This window comes from Lagenorhynchus albirostris, chromosome 2 (assembly GCF_949774975.1).
Source record: "Lagenorhynchus albirostris chromosome 2, mLagAlb1.1, whole genome shotgun sequence".
Taxonomy (NCBI): domain Eukaryota; kingdom Metazoa; phylum Chordata; class Mammalia; order Artiodactyla; family Delphinidae; genus Lagenorhynchus; species Lagenorhynchus albirostris.
In genome coordinates, this window is record NC_083096.1 from 129,155,762 (window position 1) to 129,174,147 (window position 18,386).

The 18,386-nt window shown below is 38.8% G+C and overlaps 1 protein-coding gene and 1 pseudogene across 4 annotated transcripts in view; one reads left to right on the forward strand and one right to left on the reverse strand.

Moving 5' to 3' along the window:
- Positions 1-4,994, reverse strand: part of SGIP1 (SH3GL interacting endocytic adaptor 1) — a 217,130-nt gene extending 212,136 nt beyond the window's left edge. For 3 of the 4 annotated variants that reach the window (XM_060139823.1, XM_060139822.1, XM_060139824.1), the window contains exon 1: positions 4,191-4,417. In XM_060139823.1, coding sequence (XP_059995806.1) covers positions 4,191-4,200 — 10 coding nt within the window. In that variant the 5' untranslated portion in view covers positions 4,201-4,417. Of the gene's footprint in view, positions 1-4,190; positions 4,418-4,626 lie in introns of those variants that run through there. The other variant, XM_060139821.1, reaches the window with a different exon arrangement.
- An 11,898-nt stretch (positions 4,995-16,892) lies between these two features.
- LOC132516137 (small ribosomal subunit protein eS1-like) lies at positions 16,893-17,688 on the forward strand (annotated as a pseudogene).
- Positions 17,689-18,386: the final 698 nt, after the last annotated feature.

Below are 18,386 nucleotides of genomic sequence, written 5' to 3' on the forward strand. Positions count from 1 at the left end.
CAGTCTTCTAGCATGGTTTATCTAAGTTAATTTTTTTAAAAAAGACTACATGTTCTTTTTAGAGATTTAAAGTTGGCCTTGGGAATTGGATGGGAATTTATACATAACAGGAGGCTGCTTCCAGCCCTGAGCCCCTTAGGAAGGAGAGAAATTACATAAGGGATGGAATATATATTATAATCTCATAGGCATGCTTAAGATTTTCCAAAATATCATCACCATTTCTGGGAAGGGAACTGGTAGAAGAGTGAGAAGCATTCGCTTTAAAACTTCTTAGCTAACTAGAAAATGAACAGTTCCAGCTTCAAAATGCTTCGTTCCTTTTTGATTACAGCAAAGAAATTTCCAAATAAATAAACTTCGTTTCTAGATAGGGGAAAGAAAAGCCTTTACTGTTACAAGGTTCACTGCCACAACAGAAGATCAGTTAATCTAGAATTGTTTAAATTTTTCTAAATATTGATTTTGGAGGTAAAAGGTATTAACAAGGAATTGAGAGGTATGATTCTGTGAGTACTCACATTTAAAAGAGAGACAGATGCAACCAAAGAAACTTAAGGCCTAGCTTTCAATCAGGTTAGTATATCCACCTTGATACAAAGTAAAAAGAAAAAGTTCATATTTAAAACGTTATGAAGGATCAAAAATAGGAGCTTTCTTGTTAAATGAACTTGGGTCCGAAATCCATCCTCCCATTTTTCTGCCTCAATGTATTAGTTTTTATTTTTACAATTTAGAAAAAGTACTGCAGAAGCACTCAGTGCAGAATACATTTACTTGCAGGTTATTGTGAATAGTAAAAATAATAAAATTAATTAAATTACTCTGCACATTGCAATTAAACCCTTAAAATATGCTTGTTAACTTCAAAAATTATTTATAGGATGAAACTACTGGCCGCCCCTAAACTTTTCTTTCCAGTAAAACACCTAAGAGCCTGAATAGGGAACTGAAAACACAAGCACTTCCAGTCCAGTTCCTCCACACAAGGGAAAATTTCCCAGACTGCCTTACAAATTAATAAATGTCCCTGGAAACCCTGACTTAGTTTCACTTATCTTAAAAAAAGTAGCTAAAAGGTCATTTTCAAACTTTAATAATAATAATATATGAAAAACAACAGACTCCCTGAATAGTTGCCCTAATCACACAGACTGCACTGTAAGCTTGGCCAACATCTATGCCCTTTAGCAAATAATTCCCTCTGCTCATCCTCTTTCCCTTCACAGTCATACTACATAAGGCTCCATATCATGGGGCATTCTTTAGGAAAGACCCAATACTAACCACTGCCAAAAAATAAAGAATGCAGGAATCAACAAATCGAGTCCCTTAAAATATACTTTTTAAAAGAAAAATATTTGAAAGGAGTCATGGAGCCACAAACTACCGATAACGTGCTTGAGGTCCCTGCAGAAGTACTTCACTGCCTTCTGTGATACTTGAATCACTGGGGAGGTAGTAACAGTTCTCTTCTATGGCCAGAATTTCCAATAGGCATTGAATGAATGGAGCTTATACCCTGTTCCATCAAAATGAGAACACAAAATTAAACCATAAGCCATTCTGATGAATATTTGTTTACTCTTGTTTTACACAAAGTAGAGAAGTAGCTTTGAAAAGTTGCCATGGCCATGCTTTTCCTGAGCACTGGACTAAAACACTTCAGTAAATATAGAAATATACACACACACAAATGTAAATGTGGGTTCTCTCCCTTTCTAAAATACTGTATATGTGTGGATGACATATGCGTGTGCAACTCTGTGTTTGTGTGTGTGTGTGTGTGTGGCATATGAACTAATTGAGAAGACAGCATGTTACCTATCTGGATGTTTGGTGACACATTCTCAGAGCCCACTGACGTTTTGGCCGACAGCTGCCATGACAGGATTTCAGGGTGCTTTTTAGGGGCTTTCTTATCTTTCCAAGGCTATCATGATAGATGGAAGCCTAGCTTCCTCTAGGGAAGAGTTAAGTGGGAATGACAACTGCTATAACACACTTTCAGAGTAAGAGCAATTAAGAGGTGAAATTCTGAGAGGCAGTATCAGAAATATGCATATATTGCCAAAAAGGCTGGCAACTAAGTTGGAAGGCCATTGATAGGCAAACTGATTCCTGATTAAGGTTCCCACCAGCCTTTCTAAAGTCCCTGAACTGTGAAGATAATAAGTCTTGAATAGTATTTAAGTAGGAGCTATAGGTAGATAAAAATTATTAGTTTCATTTAAATGTTTAAGCCACTGGAAACACCTATCCAATTTCTTTTGCAAGGATCTGATGGATGGCCACCGCACCCTTAGTGTCACCTTTAATTCATAACAGTGCTCAGATAGCATCCTTCATTAGATAAATTTGGTCAACGCAGAGCAATAGTGTTAATTCAGCTCCAACACATGTCTTTGTTACAGTTCTCATTTCAGTGTAGGCAGCTCAGATAAGCTTATCACAGGGCTTCGAACTGACATTCTGTGGTGGCACAATAGACAATATTACCAAGAGAATCATTAATAAGCATCAAAAAATATTACTTCCTTCAAAGATACTTTAAGTCCATAGTTTATAAGGCAAGAAGTAAAAGGAAAGCTCTTCCACTTCCCCGTGTAAGATTAAAATCTAATCAGAACGTGTGCAGATTTATTCTCAAGAAATGCTACGTGAAATTTAGCTGGAGAAACCTAGTACCTCTATAGACACAAATTTTTTCTGAAGGGGGTAATCCACGTGAGCTTCTAATTGAAAAGTTCATCAGTAATGCTCTTTCTTGTTTGTTTTGCCTTGTTACTCAAAGGTTAAATCCATTTTGGATTTCATTTTGAATTAATGAAAATGATTTAATCTTAGAGCATTAGTAATCTCACTTTATTTAGGCCTATATTTAAAAAACTAGCTTGAGAGCCCTTTGCAAACAAGACCAGTCTCCACAGCAAAATGATACCCAATCTCTCTTTTCAGGCTATTTTCTAAAATCTGTGGGCCATGACTGTAGAATTCTTCACTCCCCAAATCACATTAACAATGTTTGACATGATGACAGAGAAAGCAAAAAGAATTCATTTCTGCCAAATAAGTACAGGCAACGCTTCTGTTTTTTGCAACCATTCTCCTCTTATTCCATTTTGGTAAATTTCTAAGGAATGTTTAAAATCTGTAAGACAGACCTTGGCTTAAGAGGTGGCCTCTCTGCCATTTTCATGGCTGATTTGAGACCCATTATGCACTCGATTCCGCATTGTGAAATCCAGGCTGGGGACAAATTTCTGCCTGTCATCTTAGGAAAGGCCAGGAGTTTTGCACCATCCTGTAGTGTGAAAACAGAAAATCAAAGCCAGGGTAGGGCTGCCTGCTTCTTTCCTAATCAGCTTGCTGCTTTTCTCAGGCACTCTTGGTTGTCACCATCTCAAGCTTAGAAGGGTAATTTAGTAGAACAAAATAGAGTTTAAACAATATCTCCCCAGGGAAAGTTCCTCCTTACACTTAAAATTGAATGCAAAAAGGTAATCAGTTAAGTAATCATTTGATGCTTGGCTAAGAACCATTGCATGGAGAACACATTTAGGAAGCACAAAATTCTTTTTTTTTTTTTAACCTGATAAGACCCCTAATCAGAAGCCAAGAGTCCCAGATATTTTCCTCCTATTGCTCATTCTGTTGCAGTGACAGCCCCATAAAACTATAGCTTATGGACTAAATTTGTTGCACCTCTCACCCCAACAGTATGATGTAAATTGCGAGATAAAAATATCTTACAAGAATTTTTAAAATTTTTAAACAGTTCACCGAAAATGACAGCATGCATAACTCTGTCAATGACCTCTCCTAATGTTAATTTCAGAAGACAAGTTTCCGTTGTAAATGTTTAATCAGTGTAGTCCCAGGAACCCAGAGCAGAAAACCTTATCTTCTCTCCCAACTTCTTTGCTTTGCAAGCTCTTTGCTAGCTCTATCTCAGCTCCTTGCAAGCACTTTAGGCAAGCTCTGTAGGTTCTGAGCTAAACAAGAAGCCCTGTGGTTTGATTCCATTAGTCTGAGCCCTGGTCCGCTGCAAGCAAACTGCAAAATTTCTGCTTGCAAATCCTGGCAACCAGGTTCTAGACCAGCCACAAACACAGACTGTACACATAATTCAACACTGTTCTGCCCAAACCTTGCCTGAAGCCAGTCAACCACAGCAGAAAGCATCCTACCTTCCATCATGGTGGCAGAATTGCATTCCTTAATTTCCAAAGAGTCTGAAAAAATACAGGAGGATACGATTCCAGGTCCCAGCTAAGTCCTCACAACGCTGCTGCTGCTGTCGAGAGATCTGCTCTGTCCGATGCTGAAGCCAAAGGAGACAAGTGTTAACCCCAAAGATAGGCCATGGATGCTTGTGGTGCTGCTTCACCTACAGGCTCCCAGGAAGATGCTGCGAGAGAAAAGGAGAGGAACAGCAAGCCGGCCAAGCTGCACCGCCTGCGCTGCCTCGGCCAATCCCTTCAGCTCTGCACCGCGTCACATGGTAGCCAGCCTGCATCTCCTGACACAATACCCCCGGAGAGCACACAGAACCTATTTCCCGTCCCCATTCCCCTCCACCCCCATCCCCTCCTCTTGTCACCAAATGCACAGCCCCTTCCCCACCTGGTGACGCACTTCCCCCGCCCCTCCTCTTCGTCTTCTTAAGCCTATTGCAGCGTCTGGGTACCCGAGATTAATTATCAGACGCTGCCACCTTAACCGGGGACGCTGGCATGAAACGAGCACCTAAGTGGCTCGCTGCGGAGGAGACTTTCTTTTTTTTTTTTCTTTTCTTTCTTTTTTTTTTTTTTTAAGAAAAACTTCTTAATTATTCCGTGCAGCCTGAAGTCTTGGCTGCACACTTTCAAGCTCCCGTTGCTATCTCCCTTTGCCCTGAAGGAATTCCAAATGTCAGTTATCTGTGGCCTCCGCACACATCTGTGACCCTCTCTCGCGCTCTGTCTCTGCCCCTCTCTCTCTCTCTCTCTCTCTCTCTCATTCAGGAGAGAAAAATCAATCCGGCTGACGTCACATCATAAACAATTATCCCCAAAAGGATGATGCAGAAGAAATATCACCCCAGTTGCCTTCAAAAGAGCCAGAGAATTAATCGCGCATGACACGCCGAAGGGCTGGGAACTGTCATTAAAACAAAGAAACAAAAGAACCCACCCGAGTGGGGCTCTGGAATCGCACTGGCAACGCTTGAGATAATTTCTGGGGCGGGAGGCGGGAGAGAGGGGAGCAGGCGGGGAGGGAGGCCTCAGCCCGACGGAAGCCAGCTGTGCGCGCCGCTTCCTCCCACTCGGACCTGGGCCGCCGGCCGCCGACCAGACCGCGGGGCGCAGCTCCGCTCGGCGTTCGAATCCCGCCGCCGGCGCGTCCTCGGGCCCAGCGCACACGTGAGCCACCGCGCCGCCCACGGCAGTCCCTGTAGAAACCAACTTTCTTCTCAATGACACCTTTCTCGCCAAGCGCCTCTAGCATCCGTAGTCGCCGTTAAGCCCATTCGTTCATTCCTGTGGGAATCCGGCGGGAGATAAACGCGCCGGGTTCCGGCCCGAGGGGTGGGTGGAGCCCAGGGTTACGCAGCTTCCAGGGATGGGGTCGGGGCGCCGTGCTGCTATTTAAGTGGAAAGGGTTATGACACCCCAGCTGCTTGGGTTGAGACTGTCACCCGACTGGTCCCTAGGGATCCAGGAGCCGTTAAGAGGGCTCCAAGCCCCGGGGTCTGGCTGTCCTCGTTTCCTTTCAAGCAGGCTTAGCCCTCAGAGGGCCAAGGAAGGAGAGAGCAGGAGGAGTTAGGAGGCAAGAGGAGAAAGAAAGGAGATGGGCAGGGGAGGAAAGTCCTCTCTAGAACCCTAGGCGACAACATCCGGCAACGTGACTGAAAGGCCACTACATCACAGAACAGTTCTGAGCATCGAATGAAATAATATTAAGAAGTATGATGCATTAGACCATCAAGGTTGAGTCTCTAATACTATTATTAATTATTTATAGTATAAATATACCCATGAACTTTTGATATTGCCCAGCCCTTGTCATAGTCTAGTTCTTTCTATGAGAGCAAATATGAGGTATTGGTGGCTGAGAACTACTGAAGAAAATATAACTAAAGGAGCTAACTGAAGTACCATATTAACAGATGAAAAAAATTCAGTTCCTTAGCAACTTAGAAGTTTTGAAAAACTCATTGTTCTCCCTAAGGACACATACTTCAATGGCCTTGAAATTTCAAAATGAAACTCTCCAGGGAGATACATGCATGTGCCTTATTCTGTATATCTATGAGGTAGTTGAATTTTCAAAGAGGAAAGAATTCCAAAGTAAAACCTGTCTTGAGTATAACTTACACTGCTCTGAAGACTACAAGGGTATTATAGCAAAAATCAGATTGATTAGTGTGGGAGTATTTAGCCAAATGTTTTGTAATGGTTAAGAACATGGATAGATATTGGTGTCAAACAGACTGGGATCAAGTTCTGTCTCTGCCACTTCATGAGCGCTAGTGACCCTGTAATTCTCCGTGACTCACAGCTTCCTTAACTGCGAAATGAAGATAATAGTACCAAGTTCATAGGACTATAAATAGTACTAATAACAAATCTTTATTAATGGCTTACTGTGTGCTAAGCAGTGTTCTAAATACTTTGCCAGTAAATTACTTAGCATTGTGTCTGGAGCATAATATACCCTCCATGTTGGCTTTTTAATATTAGTAGTATTACCACCAAAGGGCTGCCAGAGGCATCAAAGAAGTCTGCAGCCAACTCAGAGTTATACCACATGCACAGAGAACAGCTCAGTGAAAGATTAGGTGATGCATCCAGAGGTGTAACATGTCAGAGACTGCTCTGTAAAAGAGTGGTTACTAAATAAGATAGGGAGCTCTAAAGTAAAAAATTGGCTCAATATAAAATCTGGAGGTAAGTGTAAGCACTGAAGTGTAGGGCTAGGCAACATTGTCAAAGGTGTAAGGGGAGAGAAGAGCCAGGGAAACCCAGGCTGCCTGGCTTTTCTCACCCGATGTAAGTTTTACAGTGTGTTAGAGCAAACCTCTCAGATAGATTCAATGTGGGCACACATCAGTTTTGTTTTCAACTTGGAGCAAAGCAACTAGCCAGAGACAGAAAGATGGTTCAAAGATTCTTTTGGTCACTGGGGTGGTTATAGAAAAAGGAAAAGTGTCTCGTTAGGATTGTTAGAGAAGGAACATGAAAGGGATGTGTAGTTAAAGGTTATAAGGCCAGTATCAAGACTGGTTGAACTTTATCAAAAAAATGTTATCAATTATAAAAGCATCCGATGAACAAAGTTCTGCTTCAAATAAAAAACTGCTCAAGTATGTTATCAGAAAAGTTTAAGCATTCTAATTTTTTCTCATAGGTTTTTTGGGGAAAAAATTATTTTCTCAAGAACAAAGACAGTACTTTAGATTGTAAACCCAATTTCATCCCTTCCTAGGATAGTTTTTACTTACCAACAAGAAGGAGAATTTCTAGCTGCTATAATAATGGAATACTTTTTTCAAGTCTTAAATGGAAGTCAAAGGATCTGTGGAAAAGATCAGTCAAATTACTGACTTGCACCAAAGTACAGGGACTTCCCAGGAATCTAATCCAGGATAGCGAGTGTGTGCCCAGATCACACCAGGCTCTCAGAGAGTGCCTGAGATTTGTCCAAGACCAAAAACTTAACTGCTGAAGTCACTAGACATTTAATTTTTTTCTGAGGTATTTGTATGCTAATGATGCCCTATTACACATTGTTTTTTTACAAATCCTATTATATTTTACTATGCACATTGAATTTCTTCACTATATCCCGATTGTCATGTGTGTGTGGAAAATCAGCTCATATCTCAGAAGGAGGAAGAAAATAATGAGAACTGAGTCACAAATGAAGAAGGAAACAAAATTAACACAGAATGAAAGTTTAAAAAATGGATCCAGATATGTATCTCCAAGACAGTGATCTCAGAACAACATTGACTCTGTCCTTCTTGCTATCCCTGCTGAGGCAGTTCCATGAATGTAGAAAGGAAAATATTGTCCAAGCCCTGGAAATCAGCAAGGGTCCCACTTAGAGAATTAGATTTCCATAGGATGAAATAGGTGAGGAGCAGAAAATATATATACCCATGCTCAGAATGTTTATACTCTTTGTTAAAAGGAAAAACTCCAACTGGAACTGACATGGGCAAAGAAGGGGTCTATTTGGGTAGCTCACAATATGTGAAGCACTGCACAGCTGAGGGAAAGCAGGAATTCAATCCTCCAGGAAATGTTGTGACCAGAACCAAGTACTTACAAGTCTGTTTCTCCCAGCACATCAGCTTCTTTTTGCTGCCTAGGTTTTCTCCCTGTGATCAGAGAGCTGGCCATTTAAATCCTTTAAGCTCACAGCTTGACTATCTAAGATCTACTTCAAAAAACTCTGACTCTGGCTTGGATCACTGTTCCACCTTTGAACCCATTAACGAGGCCAGGTTGATGAGGTCTCATGATAGATTTATTCAAACCAAACTTTACATTGGACTTAGTCACATGCCCACTACTGAGACTACACATGGGAGAGAGATAGGCAAGTTTCTGTGACAAACAACCTTTAATAATATGAACCCCTAATATGGTTGGAGGGGTAGAAGAGACATTGGTGAAGAAAGAGAGGGAACGATTACCAGAACAAATATGGGGAGAGCAACTATGAAACAAAAGCTGTCCATCATGTAGACATTACTCAGTACACCTAAGATAAAATTTACAGAAGGATTCATGGTGGCAGAGGGACTCAGAATGCTATACTCAATCCCAGTAGGTATATCGGAGAGGTTATTTGTATATTCTCACTCACTATATCCAGAGAGAAACTTGCACACCCTATAGCCATCCTCTTCCTAACTGTGGGGAAGGAGGGCAGAAAAGGGGAGAGCTGACCCTACATGTTGACCCACGGACACCAAAGACATGCCCTGAAATGTTTGCCACCCATTGGTCCAACACTGCCCCGAGAACTAATACTGCAGGAACCTCAACCAGTACTGCAGGAACTTCTATCAGCCGGGAGTACTGCTTTATCTAGACCTACATTGACAAAGATAAGTGGTAAAGATTGAATACACTAGTAGAATCAGCAGTTTCAAACGAGGGAGAAGGTAAACAATTATAGCTCACTGAAGCAGAGGAAACACCCTCACTGAAAGCAGGGGAAATGTAGAAAACTGGAGAGGCATTTATTAAAAAATCAATTTTTTACTTTTGATACAATTTCAGGGATATAGCAGCAGTAAGCAAGAGCAGACTGCTATGATAAAAGAGAATACTGAGGGCCAGAAAGAGAGCATGGAAGTAATAAGAATATTCTTATTAAAATTTTTAAATGTTATGGTTATAATCAAAGATATGATGGATACTGCCGGCAGGGAATATTGACAGGCCCGGTGGTAATGTGCTTGAAATATAGACCCACAACAGCATTAACTGGCCCAAGCACAATGGTATTCTTTTTCTCTTTGCAGAATCATTTAACTTAGGTATAACTTTAACAGTTCAAGAAACTAGCGAAAGAGATAAAGCTCTGAAGGTCACTTATGAATTACGAAATCTGACAAAAATAGTTAAAAAGTAGCCCAATCTTGCTTCTGAATATCGATGCAAATCTCTTAAATAAAATAACAGCAGACAGAATCCACCTTTTCAAAAACATTATATGTATTTATATATAATTATATATATAATGTTAGACTTTATTCTAGAAGAAAAAGTCGTTCAACATTAAGAAATCTAATAAATCTTATTCACAATTAAGCTATTGAAAAGAAAATTATGTTATTATCCCCACAGTTGCTGAGAAGATATCTGATAAATTTCAACTTGTATCACTCATTAAATAAATAAAAACCTATTAACAAAGAAAGAGATAAAAAGTTCCGTACTATGATGAGATAAACAAATCTCTTCCCCACATCTGTCATCGTGTTAAACGGAGACATGTTGAAAACAATCTTCATTAAAATCAGAAACAAGACTTAGATCATGTTTGTTATTTAATACTGTTCTATGGATGCTAGCCAAAAAATTAGGAATAAAAGGTATAAAACTGTGTCAGAGATAGTGATATGTATTCATCACACCATTTTCTCTACCTAGATACACAGGAAGACTGCATTTGTTGGCTTTCCTTGCATCTGGGTGGAGTTATATGACTGAATAAGGCAACGGAAATTTCCAGGCCTGGCCTTTACAGACATCCTACATACTCTCCATACCTTTTTTTTCCCAAATGGGAGAGACCTACTTGATCCTCATTAGACTTCTTTTTTTAATTATTACTTTTTTTTAAACATCTTTATTGGAGTATAACTGCTTTACAATGGTGTGTTAGTTTCTGCTTTATAACAAAGTGAATCAGTTATACATATACATATATCCCCATATCTCTTCCCTCTGCGTCTCCCTCCCTGCCACCCTCCTTATCCCACCCCTCTAGGTGGTCACAAAGCACCGAGCTGATCTCCCTGTGCTATGTGACTGCTTCCCACTAGCTAGTTATTTTACATTTGGTACTGTATATATGTCCATATATACACTACCACTCTCTCACTTTGTCACAGCTTACCCTTCCCCCTCCCCATATCCTCAAGTCCATTCTCTAGTAGGTCTCTGTCTTTATTCTCGTCTTGCCCCTATGTTCTTCATGACTTTTTTTTCCCCTTAGATTCCATATATATGTGTTAGCGTACAGTATTTGTTTTTCTCTTTCTGACTTACTTCACTCTATATGACAGACTCTAGGTCCATCCACCTCACTACAAATAACTCAATTTCGTTTCTTTTTATGGCTGAGTAATAGTCCATTGTATATATGTGCCACATCTTCTTTATCCATTCATCTGTTGATGGGCACTTAGGTTGGTTCCATGTCCTGGCTATTGTAAATAGAGCTGCAATGAACATTGTGGTACATGATTCTTTTTGAATTATGGTTTCCTCAGGGTATATGCCCAGTAGTGGGATTGCTGGGTCGTTTGGTAGTTCTATTTTCAGTTTTTTAAGGAACCTCCATACTGTTCCCTATAGTGCTGTATCAATTTATGTTCCCACCAACAGTCAAGAGGGTTCCCTTTTCTCCATACCCTCTCCAGCATTTATTGTTTGTAGATTTTTTGATAGTGGCCATTCTGACTGGTGTGAGACGATATCTCACTGTAGTTTTGATTTGCATTTCTCTAATGATTCATGATGTTGAGCATTCTTTCATGTCTTTGTTGGCAATCTGTATATCTTCTTTGGAGAAATGTCTATTTAGGTCTTCTGCCCATTTTAGGATTGGGTTGTTTGTTTTTGATATTGAGCTGCTTGTAAATTTTGGAGATTAACCCTTTGTCAGTTGCTTCACTTGCTAATATCTTCTCCCATTCTGAGGGTTGTCTTTCTGCCTTGTTTATGCTTTCCTTTGCTGTGCAAAACTTTTAAGTTTCATTAGGTCACATTTGTTTATTTTTGTTTTTATTTCCATTTCTCTAGGAGATGGGTCAAAAAGGATCTTTCTGTGATTTAAGTCATAGAGTGTTCTGCCTAAGTTTTCCTCTAAGAGTTTGATAGTGTCTGGTCTTACATTTAGATCTTTAATCCATTTTGAGTTTATTTTTGTGTATGGTGTTAGAGAGTGTTCTAATTTCATTCTTTTACATGAAGCTGTCCAGTTTTTACAGCACCACTTATTGAAGAGGCTGTCTTTTCTCCACTGTATATTCTTGCCTCCTTTATCAAAGATAAGGTGACCATATGTGTGTGGGTTTATCTCTGGGCTTTCTATCATGTTCCATTGATCTATATTTCTGTTTTTGTGCCAGTACCATACTGTCTTGATTACTGTAGCTTTGTAGTATAGTCTGAAGTCCAGGAGCCTGATTCCTCCAGCACTGTTTTTCTGTCTCAAGATTGCTTTGTCTATTCGGGTCCTTCATGTTTCTATACAAATTGTGAAATTTTTCATTCTAGTTCTGTGAAAAATGCCAGTGGTAGTTTGATAGGGATTGCATTGAATCTGTAGATTGCTTTGGGTAGTAGAGTCATTTTCACAATGTTGATTCTTCCAATCCAAGAACATGGTATATCTCTCCATCTGTTTGTATGATTCTTAATTTCTTCCATCAGTGTCTTATAATTTTCTGTATACAGGTGTTTTGTCTCCTTTGATAGGTTTATTCCTAGCTATTTTATTCTTTTTGTTGCAATGGTAAATGGGAGTTTCTTTCTTAATTTCACTTTCGGATTTTTCATCATTAGTTTATAGGAATGCAAGAGTTTTCTGTGCATCAATTTTGTATCCTGCTACTTTACCAAATTCATTGATTAGCTCTAGTAGTTTTCTGGTAGCATCCTTAGGATTCTCTATGTATAGTGTCATATCATCTGCAAACAGTGATTGCTTAACTTCTTCTTTTCTGATTTGGATTCCTTTTATTTCTTTTTCTTCTCTGATTGCTGTGGCTAAAACTTCCAAACCTACGTTGAATAATAGTCATGAGAGTGGGCAACCTTGTCTTGTTCCTGATCTTAGTGTAAATGGTTTCAGTTTTTCACAATTGAGAACAATGTTGGCTGTGGTTTTGTCGTATATGGCCTTTACTATATTGAGGTATGTTCCCTCTATGCCTACTTTCTGCAGGGTTTTTATCATAAATGGGTGTTGAATTTTGTCAGAAGTTTTCTCTGCAGCTATTGAGATGGTTTTTCTCCTTCAATTTGTTAATATGGTTTATCACATTGATTGATTTGCGTATAATGAAGAATCCTGTATTCCTGGGATAAACCCCACTTGATCATGGTGAATGATCCTTTAATGTGCTGTTGGATTCTGTTTGCTAGTATTTTGCTGAGGATTTCTGCATCTATGTTCATCAGTGATATTGGTCTGTAGTTTTCTTTTTTTGTGACATCTTTGTCTGGTTTTGGTATCAGGGTGATGGTGGCCTCGTAGAATGGATTTGGGAGTGTTCCTCCTTCGGTTATATTTTGGAACAGTTTGAGAATGATAGGTGTTAGCTCTTCTCTAAATGTTTGATAGAATTCGCCTGTGAAGCCATCTGGGCTTTTGTTTGTTGGAAGATTTTTAATCACAGTTTCAATTTCAGTGCTTGTGATTGGCCTGTTCATATTTTCTATTTCTTCTTGGTTCAGTCTCGGAAGGTTGTGCATTTCTAAGGATTTGTCTATTTCTTCCAGGTTGTCCATTTTATTGGCATATAGCTGCTTGAAGTAATCTCTCATGATCCTTGTGTTTCTGCAGTGTCAGTTGTTACTTCCCCTTTTTCATTTCTCATTCTATTGATTTGAGTTCTCTCCCTTTTTTTCTTGATGATTCTGGCTAATGGTTTATAAATCTTGTTTATCTTCTCAAAGAATAAGCTTTTAGTTTTATTGATCTTTGCTGTCATTTCCTTCATTTCTTTTCCATTTATTTCTGATCTGAGCTTTATGATTTCTTTTTTTCTGATGACTTTGGGGTTTTCTTGTTCTTCTTTCTCTAATTGTTTTAGGTGTAAGGTTACATTGTTTATTTGAGATGTTTCTTGTTACTTAAGGTAGGATTGTATTGCTATAAACTTCCCTCTTAGAACTGCTTTTGCTGCATCCCATATGTTTTGGGTTGTTGTGTTTTCCTTGTCATTTGTTTCTAGGTATTTTTTGATTTCCTCTTTGATTTCTTCAGTGATCTCTTGGTTATTAAGTAGTGCATTGTTTAGCCTCCATGTGTTTGTATTTTTTACAGATTTATTCCTGTAATTGATATCTAGTCTCATAGCGTTGTGGTCAGAAAAGACACTTGATGCGATTTCAATTTCCTTAAATTTACCAAGACTTGATTTGTGACCCAAGATATGATCTATCCTGGAGAATGTTCCATGAGCACTTGAGAAGAAAGTATATTCTGTTGTTTTTGGATGGAATGTCCTATAAATATAAATTAAGTCCATCTTGATTAATGCATCATTTAAAGCTTGTGTTTCCTCATTTATTTTCATTTTGGATGATCTGTCCATTGGTGAAAGTAGGGTGTTAAAGTCACCTACTATGATTGTGTTACTGTCGATTTCCCCTTTTATGGCTGTTAGTATTTGCCTTATGTATTGAGGTGCTCCTGTGTTGGGTGTATAAATATTTACAATTGTTATATCTTCTTCTTGGATTGATCCCTTGATCATTATGTAGTGTCCTACTTTGTCTCTTGTAATAATCTTTGTTTTAAAGTCTATTTTGCCTGATATGAGAATTGCTACTCCAGCTTTCTTTTGATTTCCATTTTCATGGAATATATTTTTCCATCCCCTCACTTTCAGTCTGTATGTATCCCTAGGTCTGAAATGGGTCTCTTGTAGGCAGCATATATACAGATCTTGTTTTGGTATCTATTCAGCCAGTCTATGTCTTTTGGTTGGAGCATGTAATCCATTTACATTTAAGGTAATTATAGATATGTATGTTCCTATTACCATTTTCTTAATTGTTTTGGTTTTTTTTATTGTATGTCTTTCCCTTCTCTTGTGTTTCCTGCCTAGAGAATTTCCTTTAGCATTTGTTGTAAAGCTGGTTTGGTAGTGCTGGATTCTCTTAGCTTTTGCTTTTCTTTTCTGCTTTTAATTTCTCCATCAAATCTGAATGAGATCCTTGGTGTGTAGAGTAATCTTGGTTGTAGGTTTTTCCCTTTCATCACTTTAAATATGTCCTGCCACTCTCTTCTGGCTTGTAGAGTTTCTGCTGAAAGATCAGCTGTTAACCTTATGGGGGTTCCCTTGTTTGTTATTTGTTGTTTTTCCCTTGCTGCTTTTAATATTTTTTCTTTGCATTTAATTTTGATAGTTTGGTTAATATGTGCCTTGGCATGTTTATCATTGGATTTATCCTGTATAGGACTGTCTGTGCTTCCTGGACTTGATTAACTATTTCCTTTCCCATTTTAGGGAAGTTTTCAACTATAATCTCTTCAAATATTTTCTCAGATCCTTTCTTTTTCTCTTCTTCTTCTGGGACCCCTATGATTTGAATGTTGGTGCATTTAATGTTGTCTCAGAGGTCTCTGAGATGTCCTCAATTCTTTCCATTCTGTTTTCTTTATTCTGCTCTGCAGTAGTTATTTCCACTATTTTATCTTTCAGGTCACTTATCTGTTCTTCTGCCTCAGTTATTCTGCTATTGATCCCTTCTAGAGAATTTTTAAAATCATTTATTTTGTTGTTCATAACTGTTTGTTTGCTCTTTAGTTCTTCTAGGTCCTTGATAAATGTTTCTTGTATTTTCTCCATTCTATTTCCCAGATTTTGGATCATCTTTACTATCATTATTCTAAATTCTTTTTCAGGTAGACTGCCTATTTCCTCTTCATTTGTTAGGTCTGGTGGGTTTTTATCTTGCTCCTTCATCTGCGGTGTGTTTCTCTGTCTTCTCATTTTGCTTAACTTACTGTGTTTGGGGTCTCCTTTTTGCAGGCTGCACGTTTGTAGTTCCCATTGTTTTTGGTGTCTTCCCCCAGTGGCTAAGGTTGGTTCAGTAAGTTGTGTAAGCTTCCTGGTGGAGGAGACTAGTGCCTGTGTTCTGGTGGATGAGGCTGGATCTTGTCTTTCTGGTGGGCAGGTCCACGTCTGGTGATGTGTTTTGGGGTTTCTGTGGCCTTATTATGATTTTAGGCAGCCTCTCTGCTAATGGGTGGGGTTGTGTTCCTGTCTTGCTAGATGTTTGGCATAGGGTGTCCAGCACTGTAGCTTGCTCATTGTTCAGTGGAGCTGGGTCTTGGTGTTGAAACAGAGATCTCTGGGAGATTTTCACCACTTGATATTATGTGGAGCTCGGAGGTTCTTGTGGTCCAATGTCCTGTACTTGGCTCTCCCATCTCAGAGGTACAGCCCCGATGCCTGGCTGGAGTATCAAGAGCCCGTGATCCACACAGCTCAGAATAAAAGGGAGAAAAAGAAAAAGAAAGAAAGAAGGAAGAAGATTAAATAAAATAAAATAAAGTTATTAGAATAAAAAAAATTATTAAAATTTTTTTAAGTAATTAAAGAAAAAAAAAGAAAGAAAGAAGAGAGCAACCAAACCAAAGAACAAATCCACCAATGATAACAAGCGCTAAAAACTATACTAAAACAACAACAACAAATGGACAGAGAGAACCCTAGGACAAATGGGAAAAGCAAAGCTATACAGACAAAATCACACACAGAAGCATACACATACACACTCACAAAAAGAGGAAAAGGGAAATATATACATATATTGTTGCTTCCAAAGTCCACATCCTCAATTTGGGATGATTTGTTGTCTATTCAGGTATTCCACAGATGCAGGGTATCAGGTTTCTTGTGGAGATTTAATCCGCTGCTCCTGAGGCTGCTGGGAGAAATTTCCCTTTCTCTTCTTTGTTCGCACAGATCCCGGGGTTCAGCATTAGATTTGGCCCCGTCTCTGTGTGTAGGTTGCCTGAGGGCATCTGTTCTTTGCTCAGACAGGAGGGGGTTAAAGGAGCAGCTGATTCAGGGGCTCTGACTCACTCAGGCTGGGGGGAGGGAGGGGTACGGAATGCGGGGCGAGCCTGCAGTCGCAGAGACTGGAGTGACATTGCACCAGCCTGAGGCGGGCCGTGTGTTCTTCATTAGACTTTGAATGTGCAAGAAATAAACTTGCATTATGTTAATTTCTATACTATGAATATACATTATATATATGTGAATATTTACATATTGTTCGCACATTATATGTGTGAATAATCTTTTATCAATGATTTATCCAAAAGTATATATTTTTAAAAGAGCTAGAGGAAGAGTAATCCAAGCAGAGGACCCTCCAGGTGTAGAGGCCATCAGAAGGGAGAGAACACTGAGCATCACTATGGCAGTCGGCCAGAACAAGCACGCTACACAAGGTGGCCAAAGGGGGCACGAAGAAAGTGGTTGACCCATTTTCTAAGAAAGATTGGTATGATGTGAAAGCACCAGCTATGTTCAATATAAGAAATATTGGGAAAACACTAATCACGAGAACTCAAGCAACCAAAATTGCATCTGATGACCTCAAGGGTCATGTTTTTGAAGTGAGCCTTCCTGATCTGCAGAGTGATGAAGTTGCATTTAGAAAATTCAAGCTAATTATTGAGGATGTTCAGGGCAAAAACTGCCTAAATAATTTCCATTGCATGGGTCTTACCTGTGACAAAATGTGCTCCATGGTCAAAAAATGGCAGAACATGATTGAAGTTCATGTTGATATGAAGACTACCCATGGTTATTTGCTTCATCTATTCTGTGTGCATTTTACTAAAAAATGCAACAATCAGATTCAGAAGAACTCCTATGCCCAGCACCGACAGTTCCTCCTAATCTGGAAGAAGATGATGGAAATCATGACCCAAGAGGAGCAGACAAATAAATGACTTGAAAGAGGTAGTCAATAAATTGATTCCAGACAGCACTGGAAAAGGCATAGGAAAAGCTTGCCAATATATTTATCTGCTCCATGATTCTTTGTTAGAAAAGTAAAAATGCTGAAGAAGCCCAAATTTGAATTGGGAAAACTCTGGAGCTTCATGGTGAAGGTGATAGTTCTTGGAAAAGCTACTGGAGATGAGACAGGTGTTAAGGTCGAATGAGCTGATGGATATGAGTCACCAGTCCAAGAATCTGTTTAAAATTCAGACTTTTAATGGTGACAAATAAAAGAGCTTATTTGTGATTTTTTTTTATAAAAGGGAAAGAACTAGGTATGTTCTAGAATCTAAAACTGCTCTGTCTAATACAGTAGTCACTACTACATGTGCCTCTTTCACAATTGAAATGTATCTAGTCTGATAGAAAACAAACTTACGGTTACCAAATGGGAAAGCTGGTGGGCGGGGGGAGGGATAAATTAGGGCTTTGAGATTAACATATACACACTACTATATATATAAAAGATAACCAACAAGGACCCACTGTATAACATAGGGAACTATACTCAATATCTTACAATAACCTATAATGGAAAAGAATCTAAAAAGGAATATATATGTAAATATATAGAGAGAATATATATTTTATGTTTATATATATATAACAATGTACATATATATATAAAACACTGAATCACCTTGCTGTACACCTGAAACTAATACAACATTGTAAATCAACTATATTTCAATAAAAATGAAAAATAAATGTGCCTCGTGTGAATTGAGATGTGATGTAAGTATAAAATGCACATCAGATTTTAAAGAGAGTACAAAACAAAGAGAAACTAAAATATCTCATTAATAATTTTTATAGTAATTATATGTTGAAATGATATTTTTATACATTTGGTTAAATAACATATTAGTAAATTAATTTCACTTGTTTCTCCATAGTGTGT